Below are 20,399 nucleotides of genomic sequence, written 5' to 3' on the forward strand. Positions count from 1 at the left end.
TAAGAAAACTAAACATTCATATAGGACGAGATTCAAATTGAAATAAAAGTTCAAATAAAAGGTTGATTTCAATGACACAGAAACTCAATTTTTCAAGTATTACTTAACAACATCATACAGTTTTTTACAGACCTCTGTGTTATGAGACATTAATCACATCTAATCAGTACAATAGTTCGAACAAGAAGATGGATTATTCAAGAAGAATCATAGACAACAAAAGATGGAGATTTTCATTGGTTCAAATGGTTCAAATGGCTCTGAGCACTATGGGACTCAACTGCTGAGGTCATTAGTCCCCTAGAACTTAGAACTAGTTAAACCTAACTAACCTAAGGACATCACAAACATCCATGCCCGAGGCAGGATTCGAACCTGCGACCGTAGCGGTCTTGCGGTTCCAGACTGCAGCGCCTTTAACCGCACGGCCACTTCGGCCGGCGAGATTTTCATTATCTTTGTCCATAGGTATTGTTTAAGATACAAGTTTGTTACAGACTATTTAATTATGTTATTGACTATAACTATTTATTATTTTAATAAAGATGAAGTCCTTTTTATTAATATCACGAGAATTTTCATTTAGATTCCACACACAATGATGTCGTAAATATTTTTCTGATAAAATATGTGCGTGGATGATAAAGTACCTATGCGAGTAAACACATGCTCAAAATCTCATCATGAACCTCTGAAACGATTTCAACCAGATTTGGTATAGTTATAATCCGGAAAATAATACTGTAGTGGTAAGAATCACCTGCTTTCTCTAGGAGAGACGATGATAACATGGAGAGACATGGGAGGAGGAAGAGACAGGGAGAGGCAGATAGAGGTAGGAGAGGGAATTATGACAGAGTGAGGGGAGAGTAGGAGATGGACCAAGAAAGGAAAGAGGAGGAGATGGATAGAAGAAAAGGAGAAGATTGGCAAAGGTAGTGGGGAGGAGCATATGAACAGACAAGTTGGGATGAGGAGATAGATTGGATAAAGAGAGGGAGAGGTGGAGGTGGTGGACAGGAGCCTTTGAGGTGGTTAGAGGGAGGAGGAAGGAGAGCAGATAATGCCAGAGAAACGGAGTATAAGGAGGTGGACAGAGAGAGGGGAAGGCGGAAATGGATAGAGTGATTTGGCAAGAGGAGATGGCCAGAGAGAGTAGGAGATGACCTAGTAGATGATATACCAAGGGAACGCCAGCTTTCTCAGCCAATAAATAAGATAAAAAATTCTTTTGCAGCATGCAAAAGCGCGTTTACTTGTAAATTGATGCATTTTTTATTCTAGTGCATGTATGACTTCCAAAAAGGACGAGGCAAACATCCAGTGGTAATTAGTCTGCCGCTGCCTGAGCTGCGCACGCCTAGTTCTGACGGCGTGTGGTTTGTGCGCGTGTTGCAGGCCCGCTGGTCGAGGTGCAAGCGATCGTGCGCGGCACGGCGCTGCTGCCCTGCGACATCGAGCCGCCCGCGCCCAACGACAGCGTCATCCTCGCCATCTGGTTCAAGAACGAGATGACGCCCTTCTACAGGTGAGAACGCCACACGCGGCGCGAGCCACATTGCCACGCACCCGTGTAAAAATTGTGAAATTGTGTGGAAATCGTCCGAAAGTACCACAAACAGCGACACAAAGAAATGATAAAATCCATTAAGCAATAGAAATAGCTCTGCTGTAATCTAGGGCAAATAAATAAATGCTTCTAATGTTACGGTATTTACTGGATATCAAAAATTGTTAAATATAAATAGACAGATAGTCGTCTGGGAAAAAAGAGCGTAAAAAAATAATGCCCCATGAATCGCAGATTGCACTGGTGGGGTGTCTCGTATGACTCAACGATACATAGCCGTACCGTAGGTGAAAATATAACGGTGTGGTGGTGCAGATGGCAGAGGAAACATGTGGTTCTTGCAGAGGGCAGGAGCCTTTTCAGCACTTGCAGCGGCAGCAGTCTGCATATCTGATCAGGTTGTTGGTTGTTTTTGGGGAAGGAGACCAGACAGCGTGGTCATCGGTCTCATCGGATTAGGGAAGGATGGGGAAGGAAGTCGGCCGTGCCCTTTCAGAGGCACCATCCCGGCATTTGCCTGGAGTGATTTAGGGAAATCACGGAAAACCTAAATCGGGATGGCCGGACGCGGGATTGAACTGTCGTCCTCCCGAATGCGAGTATCTGATCAGGTTACATCAGCCAAACTGCCCTTGCGATCCTGGTATTGCAAACGCCGGAATCGGGGAACTATAGCCGCGATTTTTCCCGAGGATATGCAGATTTATTGTATGGTTAAACGGCGATGTCATCCTCTATGTTAAAATATTCCGGAAGTGAAATAGCCTCCCACTCGGATCTCCAAGTTGAGAGTACACAGGAAGATATCGTCAGCAAGAAAAATAAAACTGGCATTCTGCGGGTAAGTGTGTGTAATGTTAGATTCCTTAGTCATGTAGGTAGGTTAGAGAATTTAAAAAGATGAGTTGATAGGCTGAAGTTAGATATAGCAAGGACTTAGTGAAGTAAGATGGCAGGATCGAAAGGGCTTCTGGTCATGTGAGTACTCGATTATAAATACAAAATCAGTTAGAGGTAACGCAAAGAATAGGTTAATAAATAATAAGACCATAGGAATACTGGTAAGGTACTGTGAGCGTCGTAGTGAATGCATTATAGCAGCCAAATTGGACAGAAAGCCAACACTCTCCGAAATAGTTCAAGTTAGTATGCGAAACAGCGGCGCAAATGATGAAGAGTGAAGAGATAGAGAGAATGTATGATGCAGTTAAAGAAATTGTTCACATACGTAACGGAGGGACAAATTTAATTGTGCTGGGTGACTAGGATTCGGTAGCACGAAGAGGAATAGAAGGAAAAATAATAGTACGTATCGACTGGGGCAATGACTGAAAGGGATAGCCTCCTGGAAGATTTTACAGAGAGCATAGTTTAATCGTCGCTAACACTTGGTTTCAGAATTACGAAAGAAAGTTGTAAACGTGAATGGAAGGTTTCAGACTGATTCAGTAACGCTGAAACATAGAAATCGGAAACAGATTTAAAACTGTAAGATAGTTCGAAGGTTTAATCGGGAGTTAACCATAAGTTATTGCTTATGAACTTTAGATTACAACTTAAGAAATTGCAAAAATGTAGTAAATTAAAAACATGGGACTTGGATAAATTGAAACAACCAGATGATATTGAGAATTTCAAAGGGAGCGTGAGGCAACGATTGAGTGAAACAGAGTAAAGAAATACAGTAATAGATGAATGGGTGACTTTGAGAAGTGAAATAAAGAGGGTAGCAGATGGTCAAATAAGTAAGATATCATGGAAGATATTGAGTTTATTGATGAAACGAAAAGATTTAAAAATGTAGCAAATCAAGCAATCGAAATAGCATATAAACCTCTAAAAATCAGACTGAGATAAAGTGCAAAATGGCTTAGCGGGAATTGCTAGATGACAAATACGTATAGCAGCATGTATAACTCGGGGTATACCACCTAGGGAAAATTTAAATATGCCATTGGAGAAAACGGATACCGCTATCTGAATATCAAGAGCTCAGGTAGAAAACCAGTACTAAGCAAACAAGGGAAAGCTGAAAAGGAGAAGAAACATGTGGAGTGGCTGCACAAGAGAAACGAGAGTAATATTATAAAAAGAAATGAGGAAATTGATGAAGATAAGATGGGAATTGCGATTAAGCAAAAATTGAGACGGAAAACCTACTAATACCGTAAGCACGTCCAAATGAATGTTTCTTGCTGTACATATTTGGCTGTAAAGAGGCTTGTACAGGATAAAGTAGCTAGGACAGCTGCATCAGACTAAAACCACAACAAAAACAACAAGAAAATAATTGAAATGCAAGGGAGGGATGCATGGTATTCCAGAAATTCAGCCTCTATAAAACTGCGCTCTAATTTACACTTGGTAATAACGTTTCCACAAGACACAGACCAAGTACCACAGATATCCTTAGAAAATGATTCACAATTGTAGTGAATGGAATATGAAATTGAGGATTCCTTACATGACGACTAGTTTGGGTTCCGGTAAGTAAAGGGTGCCAAAGAGGCTGTCAGACGGTGCGATGGATAAGGGGAAACAAGACATTTTGAAAAATTGAGACACTTTCGTAGAATTTGAAGACCGAAAAGCGTTCAACAATACAAAATGATATAACATGTTCGAAATTACGAGCAAAGTTTTAGTAAACAATGGAGAAAAATTGGTAACGTGCAAAATGTACAAATTCTAAAGGGAAGATCAAGAGCGAAGTGCTCGGATTAGAAAGTGTGTATAACAGGTACGTAACTTTCACTTCCAGTGTTCAATATATGCATCGAAGAACCAATAATCAGACCAAAGGAACAAGAATGGGGTTAAAATTCAGAGTGACAATATTGCTACCTTCAATGAAAGTAAAGAAGAATTATAAGACGTGTTCAACGGAATGGTCTAATGAAACACAATGTGGGTTGGAAGTAAACTGAGGAAAGTCGAAAATAATAAGGAGCAGCAAGTATTTATTCAGTGAACAAGTTAACAAGCGGGTGTCGTGCCCATTTGTTCTAGATAATTGTTGTAGATGTTGTTTTGTAGTCTGTGCCCCGATTAGGGGCAGTCTTGTATCAGTCTCCTAATTGTAAGAGTAAGACTTTTTGCAATCAAATGATAACGAGACAAATCGAAAAAAGTAGATAAACTGTTTATTATTTCAAGGGCAATCGCCTAAACTCTTGATACATACACTCCTGGAAATTGAAATAAGAACACCGTGAATTCATTGTCCCAGGAAGGGGAAACTTTATTGACACATTCCTGGGGTCAGATACATCACATGATCACACTGACAGAACCACAGACACATAGACACAGGCAACAGAGCATGCACAATGTCGGCACTAGTACAGTGTATATCCACCTTTCGCAGCAATGCAGGCTGCTATTCTCCCATGGAGACGATCGTAGAGATGCTGGATGTAGTCCTGTGGAACGGCTTGCCATGCCATTTCCACCTGGCGCCTCAGTTGGACCAGCGTTCGTGCTGGACGTGCAGACCGCGTGAGACGACGCTTCATCCAGTCCCAAACATGCTCAATGGGGGACAGATCCGGAGATCTTGCTGGCCAGGGTAATTGACTTACACCTTCTAGAGCACGTTGGGTGGCACGGGATACATGCGGACGTGCATTGTCCTGTTGGAACAGCAAGTTCCCTTGCCGGTCTAGGAATGGTAGAACGATGGGTTCGATGACGGTTTGGATGTACCGTGCACTATTCAGTGTCCCCTCGACGATCACCAGTGGTGTACGGCCAGTGTAGGAGATCGCTCCCCACACCATGATGCCGTGTGTTGGCCCTGTGTGCCTCGGTCGTATGCAGTCCTGATTGTGGCGCTCACCTGCACGGCGCCAAACACGCATACGACCATCATTGGCACCAAGGCAGAAGCGACTCTCATCGCTGAAGACGACACGTCTTCATTCGTCCCTCCATTCACGCCTATCGCGACACCACTGGAGGCGGGCTGCACGATGTTGGGGCGTGAGCGGAAGACGGCCTAACGGTGTGCGGGACCGTAGCCCAGCTTCATGGAGACGGTTGCGAATGGTCCTCGCCGATACCCCAGGAGCAACAGTGTCCCTAATTTGCTGGGAAGTGGCGGTGCGGTCCCCTACAGCACTGCGTAGGATCCTACGGTCTTGGCGTGCATCCGTGCGTCGCTGCGGTCCGGTCCCAGGTCGACGGGCACAGCACCTTCCGCCGACCACTGGTGACAACATCGATGTACTGTGGAGACCTCACGCCCCACGTGTTGAGCAATTCGGCGGTACGTCCACCCGGCCTCCCGCATGCCCACTATACGCCCTCGCTCAAAGTCCGTCAACTGCACATACGGTTCACGTCCACGCTGTTGCGGCATGCTACCAGTGTTAAAGACTGCGATGGAGCTCCGTATGCCACGGCAAACTGGCTGACACTGACGGCGGCGGTGCACAAACGCTGCGCAGCTAGCGCCATTCGACGGCCAACACCGCGGTTCCTGGTGTGTCCGCTGTGCCGTGCGTGTGATCATTGCTTGTACAGCCCTCTCGCAGTGTCCGGAGCAAGTATGGTGGGTCTGACACACCGGTGTCAATGTGTTCTTTTTTCCATTTCCAGGAGTGTATATAACTCGGTGATACAAGATGGCCAATGCCGTCATGGAAAAACTTTTTAGGTTGCTTACGGAACCGTGATTATACCCAAGTTTGCACCTCTTCGTCTGAAGCAAATAAAAGTTACTTTTTTTTTTTTTTGAGTCATCCGTCTTCTGACTGGTTTGATGCGGCCCGACACGGATTTCTCTCCTGTACCAAACTACCAAACTGTTCATCGCAAAGTAACACTTGCAACGTACGTCATCAATTATTTTCTGGATTTATTCCAATCTCTGTCTTCCTCTAAAGCTTTTACCCTCCACGACTCCCTCTGGTACCATGGCATTTGTTCCATGATATCTTAAGAGACTCCTATCATCCTGTCCCTTCACCTTGTCAGTGTTTTCCACATATTCCTTTCCTCTCCGATTCTGCGCAGAACCTCCTCATTCCTCATCTTATCAGTCCACCTAATTTTCAACATTCGTCTGTAGCACCACACCTCAAATTTTTCGATGCTCTTCTGTTCCGGTTTTCCCACAGACCACGTTTCACTACCATGCAATGCTGTGCTCCACACGTACATTCTCAGAAATTTCTTCCTCAAATTAAGGCGTATGTTTGATACTAGCACAGTTCTCTTGGCCAGGAATGCCCTTTTTGCAAGGGCTGGTCTGCTTTTGATGTTTTCCTTGCTCCGTCCGTCACTGTTTATTTCGCTGCCTAGATAGTAGAATTCCTTAACTGCATGTATATCCTGACCATCAATCCTAATGTTAAGTTCCTCGCTGTTCTCATTTCTGCTACCTCTCATTACTTTCGTCTTTCTTCCATTTGCTCTCATTCCATATTCTGTGCTCATTGCACTGTTCATTCCATTTAGCAGATCATGTAATTCTTCTTGACTTTCACTCAGGATAGCAAAGTCATAAGCGAATCGTATAATTGATATCCTTCACCTTGAATTTTAATTGCACTCTTGAACCTCTATTTTAATACCGTCATTGCTTCTTCGATGTACAGATTAAACAGTAAGGGCGACCGTCTACATTAATGTCTTACACTCTTCTTAATCCGAGCACCTCGTTCTTGGTCGCCCACACTTATTATTCCTTCGTGACGTACATATGATCGTCAGGGCTCAAATGATATCTAAATCGCATGGGGAGGATGTGAACCGTATTTTGGATATGCAGGTCTTCAACGAAAGCCTTCTGCAGCGTACTCGAAAGATATTTGTCAACTTGTTGTTGGACATTTTGTCGGTAGGTTGTTTCGACTACGACGCAGAAATCTCGCTGGAATGCCCTTAGTCATCATCCACATAGTCCCGGTCTCCTCTCATGTGATTTCCAAAATTTTGTATCCCTTAAGGAAGATATTCGTGGCTATCGATTTACGTTGGACGAATAGATGCGTGCCTGGTTGCAATCGTGGCTATGTAGGCAATCGATTTTTTTTTTCGATTAAGCACTGATTGTCTTGTCTCAAAGTGAGATAAATATATTTATCGTTACGGCAATTACTTTTGGAATAATAAAAGTTTATCTTACTTTATTCCATCTCTCTCGTCATTACTGGACTGCCTCTTACAAGATATACGGTGCTTGTAGGGTAACAGAGACAATCATGTTTAGAACGTGTAGTTGCTATTTGCCAAAGAGCCTCCACAGTGTGCCCCAGATACGTCGTAAGCGACTTAATTGGAACTCAGAAACTTAAATTTTACTGGGAAACGATGACCTGAGATGTATTTATCGCAAGTGATTGTTAAGTGCTTTAAAACCTGATTCACTTAGCGTGGTCTTCGTACTCAAAGTAGAGTTTTCCTAAATACAGCGCAATACGTATCATATATGAAAAGGTCGTTTCACCAAACGTTCAGTTATAGCAACACTTAAAAATACAGGGTGGACAAACTAAAACTGGCCCAGAAAATATTTATGCACCTTAAAGTAGGCACTCCAACGTACATCAGCAACAGAATCAGATGATGTAAGTCAGGTTGCCTATCTTAAAGTGCATTTTTTTGGTGTTGGTTTCATTCTCCCCACCCAGTATAAATGTCTCCCGAGTAGAGTCATAAAACAGCACATGTCTGACTTATTGAACGAATCCTACGAAAATTGCTCTCACAAGAGATCGCTTGCAAGATATTCATGTTCGACTTATTCTTGTGTATTGGTCACGGGCCTGATTTCAATGAAAGAGAGGAAAGATTGAATGAAAGGCTGCAGCGTTCACCTCGCACTGGTTTAGGAAATGAGAATGTGACAGAGCGCAATAGAAATGCAAAAACAAACTGTGATGGGAGACACCGCGGGAAAGACTCAGCGAGCAACGGAAACGCTTACAAAATTCCAATAATCAGATTTTGAAACTGAGTCAATAAGCATACCACTGCCTCCAGTACACGTATTTCGCAGTGACCCAAAATTTAAGTGCAATTTGGGCTCGTATAGAAGGGTGTCAATGATCTTTTATCCCGTATTCCACTCGTGAACTGAATAGGAAAGTGCAGGAGCGGCAGTGATGGGAGAATATTCCGCAACACGCTGTTCAATCCCTTTTGAAATACAGATGCTTAAATTTTTCTACACATCATGTTTCTCTTTTAAGGTGATTGTAGAGCAGCGTAGCTAAATGTTACATCAGTAGTCTCTTCAGCCTTTTTTCTTTTAATTTCTATTATATATCGCAGAAAGGAATCCAAAATTCAAAAATGGCTCAAATGTCTCTGTGCACTATGGGACTTAACTTCTGAGATCATCAGTCCCCTAGAACTTAGAACTACTTAAACCTAACTAACCTAAGGATATCACACAGATCCATTCCCGAGGCAGCATTCGAACCTGCGACCGTAGCGGTCACGCGGTTCCAGACTGTAGAGCCTAGAACCGCTCGGCCACTCTGGCCGACGAATTCGAAATACACTCCTGGAAATTGAAATAAGAACACCGAGAATTCATTGTCCCAGGAAGGGGAAACTTTATTGACACATTCCTGGGGTCAGATACATCACATGATCACACTGACAGAACCACAGGCACGTAGACACAGGCAACAGAGCATGCACAATGTCGGCACTAGTACAGTGTATATCCACCTTTCGCAGCAATGCAGGCTGCTATTCTCCCATGGAGACGATCGTAGAGATGCTGGATGTAGTCCTGTGGAACGGCTTGCCATGCCATTTCCACCTGGCCCCTCAGTTGGACCAGCGTTCGTGCTGGACGTTCAGACCGCGTGAGACGACGCTTCATCCAGTCCCAAACATGCTCAATGGGGGACAGATCCGGAGATCTTGCTGGCCAGGGTAGTTGACTTACACCTTCTAGAGCACGTTGGGTGGCACGGGATACATGCGGACGTGCATTGTCCTGTTGGAACAGCAAGTTCCCTTGCCGGTCTAGGAATGGTAGAACGATGGGTTCGATGACGGTTTGGATGTACCGTGCACTATTCAGTGTCCCCTCGACGATCACCAGTGGTGTACGGCCAGTGTAGGAGATCGCTCCCCACACCATGATGCCGTGTGTTGGCCCTGTGTGCCTCGGTCGTATGCAGTCCTGATTGTGGCGCTCACCTGCACGGCGCCAAACACGCATACGACCATCATTGGCACCAAGGCAGAAGCGACTCTCATCGCTGAAGACGACACGTCTCCATTCGTCCCTCCATTCACGCCTGTCGCGACACCACTGGAGGCGGGCTGCACGATGTTGGGGCGTGAGCGGAAGACGGCCTAACGGTGTGCGGGACCGTAGCCCAGCTTCATGGAGACGGTTGCGAATGGTCCTCGCCGATACCCCAGGAGCAACAGTGTCCCTAATTTGCTGGGAAGTGGCGGTGCGGTCCCCTACGGCACTGCGTAGGATCCTACGGTCTTGGCGTGCATCCGTGCGTCGCTGCGGTCCGGTCCCAGGTCGACGGGCACAGCACCTTCCGCCGACCACTGGCGACAACATCGATGTACTGTGGAGACCTCACGCCCCACGTGTTGAGCAATTCGGCGGTACGTCCACCCGGCCTCCCGCATGCCCACTATACGCCCTCGCTCAAAGTCCGTCAACTGCGCATACGGTTCACGTCCACGCTGTCGCGGCATGCTACCAGTGTTAAAGACTGCGATGGAGCTCCGTATGCCACGGCAAACTGGCTGACACTGACGGCGGCGGTGCACAAATGCTGCGCAGCTAGCGCCAGTCGACGGCCAACACCGCGGTTCCTGGTGTGTCCGCTGTGCCGTGCGTGTGATCATTGCTTGTACAGCCCTCTCGCAGTGTCCGGAGCAAGTATGGTGGGTCTGACACACCGGTGTCAATGTGTTCTTTTTTCCATTTCCAGGAGTGTAGTATGAGTCATAGACCTACATTCGCTCAACTTTTGTGAGAACCGTACGATTAATCTGTATTAAGTTTCTTAAATTTAGTATCGCTTTTAATGTATCTTCTAACCGAGTACGTTAAATGAATGGAAGTTGGATAACTGCAAAAGTTTTCTTGGTTGCAAAATGGTTCAAATGGCTCTGAGCAGTATGGGACTTGGCATGTGTGGTCATCAATCCCATAGAATAAGTTACACCTAACTAACCTAAGGACATCACACACATCCATGCCCGAGGCAGGATTCGAACCTGCGAACGTAACAGTCCCGCGGTTCTGGACTGTAGCGCCTAGAACCGGACGGCCACCGCGGCCGGCTCGCTTAGTCAAATAGCGTTCTTCGAAAACATCTTACTTCCCTTCTTGTATATTTAGTAACGAGAGACAGTTCGCTTATTCCTAAGAAATGCAAATCATTCGTTTCGTATACTTTTTGGTTTGATTTCCTTTTGTATGGGTCCTTAGTTACAGTAAATGTTTTGGGATGCGCAACGCCATATTTTCCTTCCTGAAACTTGTAAATTTAGTCTTACTTGTTTCATCATTAGTTTGTAAGATATCAGCTGATTCCGGCGTGTAGTTCGCACCAGGCATCCAACACAAAGACAAATAAAAATAATTAGTTAGTGACAGACGAACATGGCACAGATTACCATTTCTCCGTCGTCAAACATTAAAAAGGTTATATGCTACTACTACTTACTGTGGATAAAGTATTTTCTTATCCACCCACACCGAAATAATCTTTAAACGTGATTTGAAAATGCAGTTTTGAATAATTTGTGATAGTTTCCTTTTGTCACTACTACGGGGACGTTATTTCTTCTGGTGTTGGACATTGTAAGAAGTATAAAAGTATATTCACTAATATTCCTCATATATCACTGTATCCATTAATTAGAGCAGTTTCAAAGTCCAGCCACTGATTTCTGGTATTTGCATGCACTTATGTACAGGCAAACACGTTGGGAGGTGTGGTACTGCAGCTACACTAGCTGAATGTTCGAAATCTCTAGTTTAATTAGCGTCCTGCGGAATAACGTTCCAGCCTAAGAAACGTTAAACTACATTACAGTCAATTATGACGATTCGACTGAAATTGCCGCTTTTCTGTGGTTTGTATTAGCTCTCGTAGACAATTATTCTCCTACCAAACGCTGCCGTACCTAGCGGAGAATAGGTATTGGGGTCGTCGCCGTGTTTATTCTACTGTCATCGAACGTGAAACCCTCTCTGGCAAGGAAAACGTATAGCCTGCCAGCTCATCCATTGGGGTGGAGGGAAGGGGAACTGACAGTCATCGCGCTGCGCAAGTGGAAACGATGTTTACTTAGGATCCGCTTGCCTGCCTTTACGACCGGTAACGCTGTCCGATCGTCTCCCTTGTGACAGACCTCCATTGTCCTTGATAAACCATTGTTCCTGGCACGTATTTTTTCGTATTTGTGACCTTAATATGCATGATTAATTACTCAAATTCGCACGTAACTGATAAATGCATCCTGATATCACATATTCTGTTGTATTCACTCGGTTTCCAGTAAGTGGACGTCAAGTTATATAGTAATTTAATTTCAGTTGTCGTCCATTAACTGTCTGAAATTCAAACTCTCGTACTATACTTGCAAGAGATATTCGTTCGTACTAGGTCTTATTCTTCCACGCATTTTTTTAGTGAAAATCACCCACTTTCATTTTTGAATACTTCAAAAAATATTTATGATATCTCACGTTTGCCTTCGCTGTTAGCATTAGAAAAGAATCGACTTATTTGTTCTGCCCGTCCTCTTTTTATACGTTTATTAGTAAACAAAGTATATGTTCCGATGTCATTAGGGTTGTTAAGTGTATTGAATGTCATCTTAGAAAGGTTTCCGGAACAAATGATTAAAAATATTTAATGTACTGTAATTCCGAGGGCATTAAGACCATTCCAATTTTCAGAGCACAGTATCACCCATCTCGAATTACTGTCGCCGTAATGCATCTTTCATTCTGGCATGAACATTCATAAAGAGAAATTTGCTGGCATAGTAAAACTGCGTGCCGGACCGAGACTCGAACTCGGGACTTTTCATCTACATCTACATTTATACTCCGCAAATCACATTCAAGTGCCTGCCAGAGGCTTCATCGAACCATCTTCACAATTGTCCATTATTCCAATATCCTTTAGTGCGCTGAGAGAATGAACACCTATATCTTTCCGTTCGAGCTCTGATTTCCCTTACTTCTTTTTTTTCCTTCTTTTTTTTTTTTTTTTTTTTTTTTTAATCTCGTTTTGTTAGTTGCATTTGTTCGGGGTTGACGTCCCACGATGCTTGTTCAAGTTCATTCTTGATCCATTCATTCAGTTTTTTTTTTATTACTACAGAGGGCAGCTATCCCTCTAACCGAACACGCTGAGCTACCGTGCCAGCTCTGATTGAGCTATCCAAGCACGACTCACGAGCCATTCTTACAGCTTCAGTTCCGCCAGAACATTGTCTCCTGCCTTCCATACTCGCGCAATTGAAGCTGTGAGGACGGGTCGTGAGTCATGCTTGGGTAGCTCAGTCGGTAGAGCACTTGCCTGCGATAGGCAAAGGTACCGAATACGAGTCTCGGTCAGGCAAACAGTTGTCATCTACCAGGAAGTTCCGTATCAGTGCACACTCCTCTGCAGAACGATAATTCCATTCTTAAAGAGGTTTTTAGTGATTAGTTTCGTCGTCGGTTCTCTGCATCGCCTTACTTGTATTGTGACACAATTTGTTCTGCAATCTTGAGGTCGAAATAATGATACGGTGACGTTTTCCTTTTTATTCGAGTGTGTCTGGATTCGTTTCATTTCTTCGGTGTGTATTGACTTATCACCTTCACTTTACGTCGAAGTCCGTGAAGATAGATAACAAAAAGAGAATTCCCATGTTAACGTTTAATCACTCCTTTGGCCATTAATTAGCTATGTAGATGGAAGAGCAGTATTACCTGCGGTTCATGCGAACGAGGGTTGCGAATCAGAGGAACGCTGTCTGGTTCGTATGGTGAGTGATCGAACACTCCTCTTCGAAAAAGCTGCAGGTGAATTTTCGTTGCAGGTGGAGTGTGTTCCTGCAACATTCGGAAATCTTAAGGGAATGACAGAACGTTCTTCAAACATGGAGGCAGACTCTCTTATCCGGGAAGCTTACACATCTGTGGTAAATCTCATTGGTTTTTCACTGTTATTTAAGTTTCGTGACCGATCGGAGCTTGAAAAAAAAGTAACCCCCATAATAAAGAAATCTTATAAAATTGAGCAGTAGATTTAGAGAATACCAACTGAATATGGTAATTATGTTACTTGCATCTCAAGGAAACAGCAAGCAGCAAGACATTTTTAAAAGTACCCAACGGACTACGTTTACCATGAGCGTACAAAAAGTTATCTTAGCACGAACGGAAATCCATTGAAACAGTGTAATGATGTATTTTTACGCTTTCACGCGTTAATTTTTGTTAGTAGCTCAATTTGTGAGACGCAGTCTGCAACTGCGTAAAACAGGCACGATTTTTTTGTGAATTATAACTGCAACAAAGCAATAGTTTGGGAGGATGAATCTTATGGTTTATTCTGTATAAGATGCTAAAAAATGGTTCAAATGGCTCTGAGCACTATGGGACTCAACATCTTAGGTCATAAGTCCCCTAGAACTTAGAACTACTTAAACCTAACTAACCTAAGGACATCACACACACCCATGGCCGAGGCAGGATTCGAACCTGCGACCGTAGCAGTCCCGCGGTTCCGGGCTGCAGCGCCAGAACCGCTAGACCACCGCGGCCGGCTATAAGATGCTACCCACTTATTCAATTCGATGAGGAACTGGCAGGGCAAATAGCCAAACGTCCAGAACCACTACTCCACAGTTGACTCTTTCTCTCTGTACCCCACTCTCTCTCTCTCTCTCTCTCTCTCTCTCTCTCTCACACACACACACACACACACACACACACACACAAACACACACATACACATAGATACCCACAGACTGCTCACTCTGATGCATAAAGAGGCACATACAAAACACGCACGCGCAAGTACGCACGCACAACCTTACACAAACACACACACACACACACGTTGTTACTCTGGCTGACCCTCAGATTGTAATGCAATCTGAACCTGTACATTCGAAATTTTTTACTTATTTTAGTTGACAGCGCCGATGTATTTGGGCTGCGTTGACGTGAAGCAAAGTAGTGCTGTCGGATTTCATTCCCAATCGCTGAATTATGGGTTCTAAGTGCATTAGTAATGCATGCTTCCAGTTCAAGTCTAATCCAAAATGATTACAAGGAAGGAAAATTATTTATTAACATTCCTGAATAGATTATGGTGATGATGTTCACGGAAACTTATTTTGCTACCTTATCTATTTTTATACGTAGTCACTGTGGAGACTAAAATATTTGTTGTAGCCCTCCAAAAGTTAACATATATGATTTGCATACTCAGCTGCCGCCAAGTTTTTGCTCTAGTAACTAACGACCTCTTTCAGTTCATTCTCATTTCCATAGAGCGTTCCACGGTCGGGTCTTTCAGAATAGAGATGGTATTAAGTCATGGCCAAGTACTGGCTTCCCAGTTAGACTGACGAAGAAAATCCGTCGTCATCACAGCACACTTCAGGCGAGAATTGTCGTGAAGAATCGCATTTTCACTGTAAAAGAATAAACACTTGGTTATGAACGAGGCACCTTCGCTTCATTTATAGTCCCTCCCATAGCCATAAAGTTGATGAGTAGGGTGCACTTTCCGTTCCGAAATACGGTTGCCATTAACATTTTGTTTGGCTTTTCTTTGTTTTGCTGCAGATGCGATTCCGTTAACAGGCCGCTTGTTTCTAGACTTTTATGCGAAACCCAGGTCTCGTTGCCAAAAACAGTGTGTCGCAAAAGCTCCTTGTCATCCTCGTCGAGGGAGACAAGTCAGGGTAGCTCCCATTCGTTGTTGCTAGCTTTCATCTGTCGAAACTCGAAGAATCCACCAGAGACACACATTTCTATGTCCGAATCACCACTACCAAGTTGGTAAAGAACTGATAGTGGAATTTCAGAACAGCACAAGCATGACCCTTCGATAGTGAAACTTCTGTTGAATTTTTTCTTCAGTCCTTGAATTGTTCAGTCACGACTATAGATCGGCCAGATCGTTCTTCATCTTGAACATTGTTTCGTCCGCCATTAAAACTATGGAACACAGTTGCGTGGGGGCTTATTTATATAAATATGAAATGCAAATACTTCTAATTTTTTGATTTAGTAGCTGTATGTCCGATTACGCTGTGTCTCGTAAACGGTTGGCCCTGACTAGTTTTTGTACGCAATCTGACTGCATAGAACAACAACAAAGAATGTAATGCAAATTTCGATTAATACAATTAATTAATTAAGTCCCCAGCAACTATAAAACCTACGAAGCCAACAAAGCACAAGTGTAGCTGTTCTGTGTGTGGAAGTGTGATTCAACGTACACATCTGGCACGGTTCTTCTTCAATAAGACAAGAAATTTTAAATATCATTTATACTGAAGTAATTAAAAAATAGAAATACTATAATTGCGTAAGGAAAGCAGAATTACACTGTAATACAAGAACACAAGCCAGATGCTTTGTTGACTGAACCTGTAATGACGCATTATTTAAGACATTGAGACAATAAAAAGAAAAGGAAATTTTTTTTTTCTTTTACCTTCATATATTGACGAAAAGCACTCTAATCATTACAATATTTCCACACCGACTCGTTACTATCACATCTCAACAAGAACTGACTACTGCCACAACTCAACAAGCACTCTTCACTACGACATCTCAGCAAGCACTGACTACTACGAGTTCTCAACAAGCACTGACTACTACGAGTTCTCAACAAGCACTGCCCTCCGCTACTTCTCAATAATCACTGCCAGTGGAGGCGGCGAAACAAAACTCTCTGACGCTGTGGCTCAGTGTAGCCACCTTTCATATGCCCTTCCTCCACAGGCTAGAATTTGATGGTATTTTTGCCAGCATTGGTGGTGAAAATACCACCAAATTCGTCAAAAATAATACAGACAAAAATAAAAGATAATATTAATACGTAAATATCACATAATTAGATAAAATTTTGGCTTTGCACTGACCTTTCAATAACCTAATATATAAAATACAGTAGGCAATACAAATTCTTTCATACATGTGGCTTTACATAATAGTTTACACAATACACAAAAAATCAGTTTATACAAATGTTCACATGAAATACTTTTAATTATTAAAAAAAAAAAAACAAATAGTTGATAGTTCCAGCAGCAGCACCCAGCAATGGTCAACAGGTGCAAACTCCAACAAGTGACATCATTTTAGTAAAAGCAGTTCCATCTGTGGCACCCAGTAATGTTGAACACGTGCAGACAGCAAGAAGCAACATCATTTCAGTAGAAGCAGTCCATCAGTGGCACCCAGCAATGTTGAGCAGGTGCAGACAGCAACAAGTGACATCACTCAGCAGAAACAGTTCCATTAGTGGCACCCAGCATTGTTGAACAGGTGCAGACACCAACAAGTGACATCATTTCAGTAGAAGCAGTCCATCAGTGGCACCCAGCAAAGTTGAGCAGGTGCAGACAGCAACAAGTGACATTATTTCAGTAGAAGCAGTCCATCAGTGACACCTAGTATTGTTGAGCAGGTACACACAGCAACAAGTCACATTTCTCAGCAGAAGCAGTTCCACTAGTGACACCCAGCAATGTTGAGCAGGTACACACAGCAACAAGTCACATTATTTCAGTAAAAAACAGTCCATCAGTGGCACCCAGCAATGTTGAGCAGGTGCAGAGAGCAGTCCATAATATTCACTATCACTGATCACACTGTTCATCAGAGTTTATAAGCAGAAATTAAACATGTCCTAGTGGCACCAATCATGTAGAAAAAGTACAGGCAACAGTCCATAATATTCACTATCCTAATCACACAGTTCATCAGCAGAAATTAATCATTTCTAAGTGGCACCCATTATGTTGAAAAAGTGCAGGTAACAGTCCATAATATTCACTATCACTAATCACACAGTTCATCAGCAGAAATTAAACATTTCTAAGTGTCACACATCAATGTTGAACAAGTGCAGGTAACAGTTCATAATATTCACCATCACTAATCAGACAGTTCAGGCATGAACAATAGTTTGAATGCACATACAAATGCTTTTACAAAATTATTCTCAATGCTCTTACACTAAACATGCAAATTCTAATAAACACACAAATAATATCAGATAATTGTCATATTAACTATTACAAATACTGAAATATCAGTAAACCTATAATATTTATGGGTGTCAGTGCAAGCCACTACAAACAAATAAAATAATATTTAGGAGATAGGTGGGTAGGATTAGGAAAGGAAAACACACAAAACACACTCACTCATCTTTCATCCACATTAAGTACTACTGTGTAATTGAATAGTGTTAACTGTGTAAATGTAATTCTGTCAAAATTTGATGTTCATCATGTGTATCAAGTAGTAGTGGCAGCAATGTATAACAGTCAATAATAGTTAAGTCAATGTCATAGTCATCATGTCAAGACCAATGTTTGCCAAGCCAGATCAAAATGTACGGTTGCTGAACAACTGTCAGTGAGCCAAGATATGCAATTACTTCTTCTCTCAAAAAAAAAAAAAAAAAATATGTACTGCTTATTGATTTAACAAAGTGTGTGTAGACAATCTTCCTTCTACTTGAGTGTTCTAGTCTGCTATCTTCATCCTCCTTGTTCCATATAGACCAACAAAAAAAAAAAATGCACCTCACTTACTTTACCTCTTATCCACCAAAACTCCAATAATCATCAGCATCACATAATCTCAATACTTCAATAATACCTCTTATGTCGATACATATAAATCTTATCATCAATATCATTTACCTTACCTCTTGTCCACAAAAACTCCAATAATCATCAACTTCACATAATCTCAATAATACCTCAATAATACCTCTTCAATACGTCGACACATATAAACCTTATCGCCAATATAATTTCACTTCCATAACAACTCTTTCCTCTAGTCAGTCTCCTCGAACAAGTACAGATAAAATCCTAATGCAAACCTCATCATCCCATACAATCCGAAGACACACTGTCAACACGCAACCTCTGTGTAATCCACATGACCCAAATCTTCTACTCATTATAAATTATAAGATGGATTTTGGTTACCTTGTCCATCATTAAATAAAGGAAATGCATACATGACCTCTAACAGACTTAGTACGAATAACTCTCAGTAATTAAGTACGATTCCGGAGTGTGTACACCACTTCAAGAATTATGGCAAACAGAAGCAAACATGTGGAGTATTTCTTGTGTCAAGTGTCACTTCCTATTTCAATTGCTCACGAAAAATGCAGTGTAATAACTGTCAATGGTCTAAACCTAGTTTTGGTATGTCATGTCGTTAGCTTCCTTCCTATTAGCATAAATTTATACAGCTTCCATAAAACCTCCAGCTCATGTGACTTCTATGAAGTTTCTTGTACTAATGTCGTTTATGTCGAATTATAGCAGTTCATTTTCCTATCTTAAAAATATAAGGCACTGAGCGTAAGCAAAACATGCAATAGCGAGTAAATATACCAGTAGAGAACAGAATGTCAACAAGTGGATGCAGCACAATTCTTACAACGAGGCACTGCCAAGCGAACAATCTATAATTAATACAATAGTGTGACCTAAACTCTATGTTTGTACACAGTATATCAGCATTTCTATATACCAAATTGAAGAGTAGTTATGACAACAAACAGAAATGTATAAATATGCAATCCATAAGCATAGCAGCAAACATATATCTTACGCAATAAACAGGTCATTAGCATCATATCGGCATAAGCAAATAAATGTTCATATGTAATCTTAATAAGTAAACATGAAGGCGCAAGCTGATAAATCACAAAGTATAACTTACATACACAACCACAGTCAGCACAATTAATCAGGTGACAATTATAATTTAAATAAATAAGCACAGCATGCACATAATAGAAAAATATGACATCAGTGAAAAAGCACAGCAGCAAAGCGATGCATAATATATACAAATAACAACCCTGTTCATTAATAAAACATTGACAAAAATCAGCAAATGTACGCAAGCACGTCGCTTCACAAGTAAATTCATAGAACATGAAATTAGCACAAAGTATGAATCACGTAATTGCGAGCAGCAAATTACGTCTAAAGTACGTACGTAAGTGGAAATATGTTACCTGAAAAAATAAACTCAATTAATAGTTACCTCTGTAGTTTAGTAGTTTCTTCTTGGAAATTACATTCTTTCTGAAATTTTCTCGATAGCAAGTCCTCTTAACGTCGGAGACACACAGAATTTACCTGAAGTTCTTAAATACTTTATACAACCGTATCCTGAAAAATACTGAACGTTAATAACATAATTCATCGAGTCACTATAGCTTTATACTGAATTTAGTCGGAGAAATTAGACTGTGTATTTGTTTAAGGCTGTCAGTGCATTCGCACTGAGCGCTCGATCAGCTGTAGGCGCGTGACGTAGGAAGCAATTGTTTGCGGTCAACGACTGCCTTGTGCGGCGCGCAGACTTGACTGTTGCTTTGAGTATATGCCGCCGCCAAAACACAGCGCGGTATCCTAGTATTCTCTGCATGTTTACGTAAACTGTTGGTTTCTCGAAAGCATGTCATTCCACAAAAATTTCAACGTTTGATATATAATGTATTCCCTTAGAGCGTCGTGATTTAAGAGTTTCTACTTCAACAGTGTTATCATGAATAATTTTGCGAATTCTATATGGACCGTTATAAAGCAGAAA

The 20,399-nt window shown here is 42.1% G+C and overlaps 1 protein-coding gene across 1 annotated transcript in view; it reads left to right on the forward strand.

The window, feature by feature from the left end:
• Window positions 1-20,399, forward strand: part of LOC124796101 (nectin-2-like) — a 339,111-nt gene that overhangs the window by 130,020 nt on the left and 188,692 nt on the right. The window contains exon 3 of the mRNA XM_047260188.1: window positions 1,399-1,528. Coding sequence (XP_047116144.1) covers window positions 1,399-1,528 — 130 coding nt within the window. The remainder of the gene's footprint in view (window positions 1-1,398; window positions 1,529-20,399) is intronic.

The sequence above is a fragment of the Schistocerca piceifrons genome, chromosome 4, assembly GCF_021461385.2.
Source record: "Schistocerca piceifrons isolate TAMUIC-IGC-003096 chromosome 4, iqSchPice1.1, whole genome shotgun sequence".
Taxonomy (NCBI): domain Eukaryota; kingdom Metazoa; phylum Arthropoda; class Insecta; order Orthoptera; family Acrididae; genus Schistocerca; species Schistocerca piceifrons.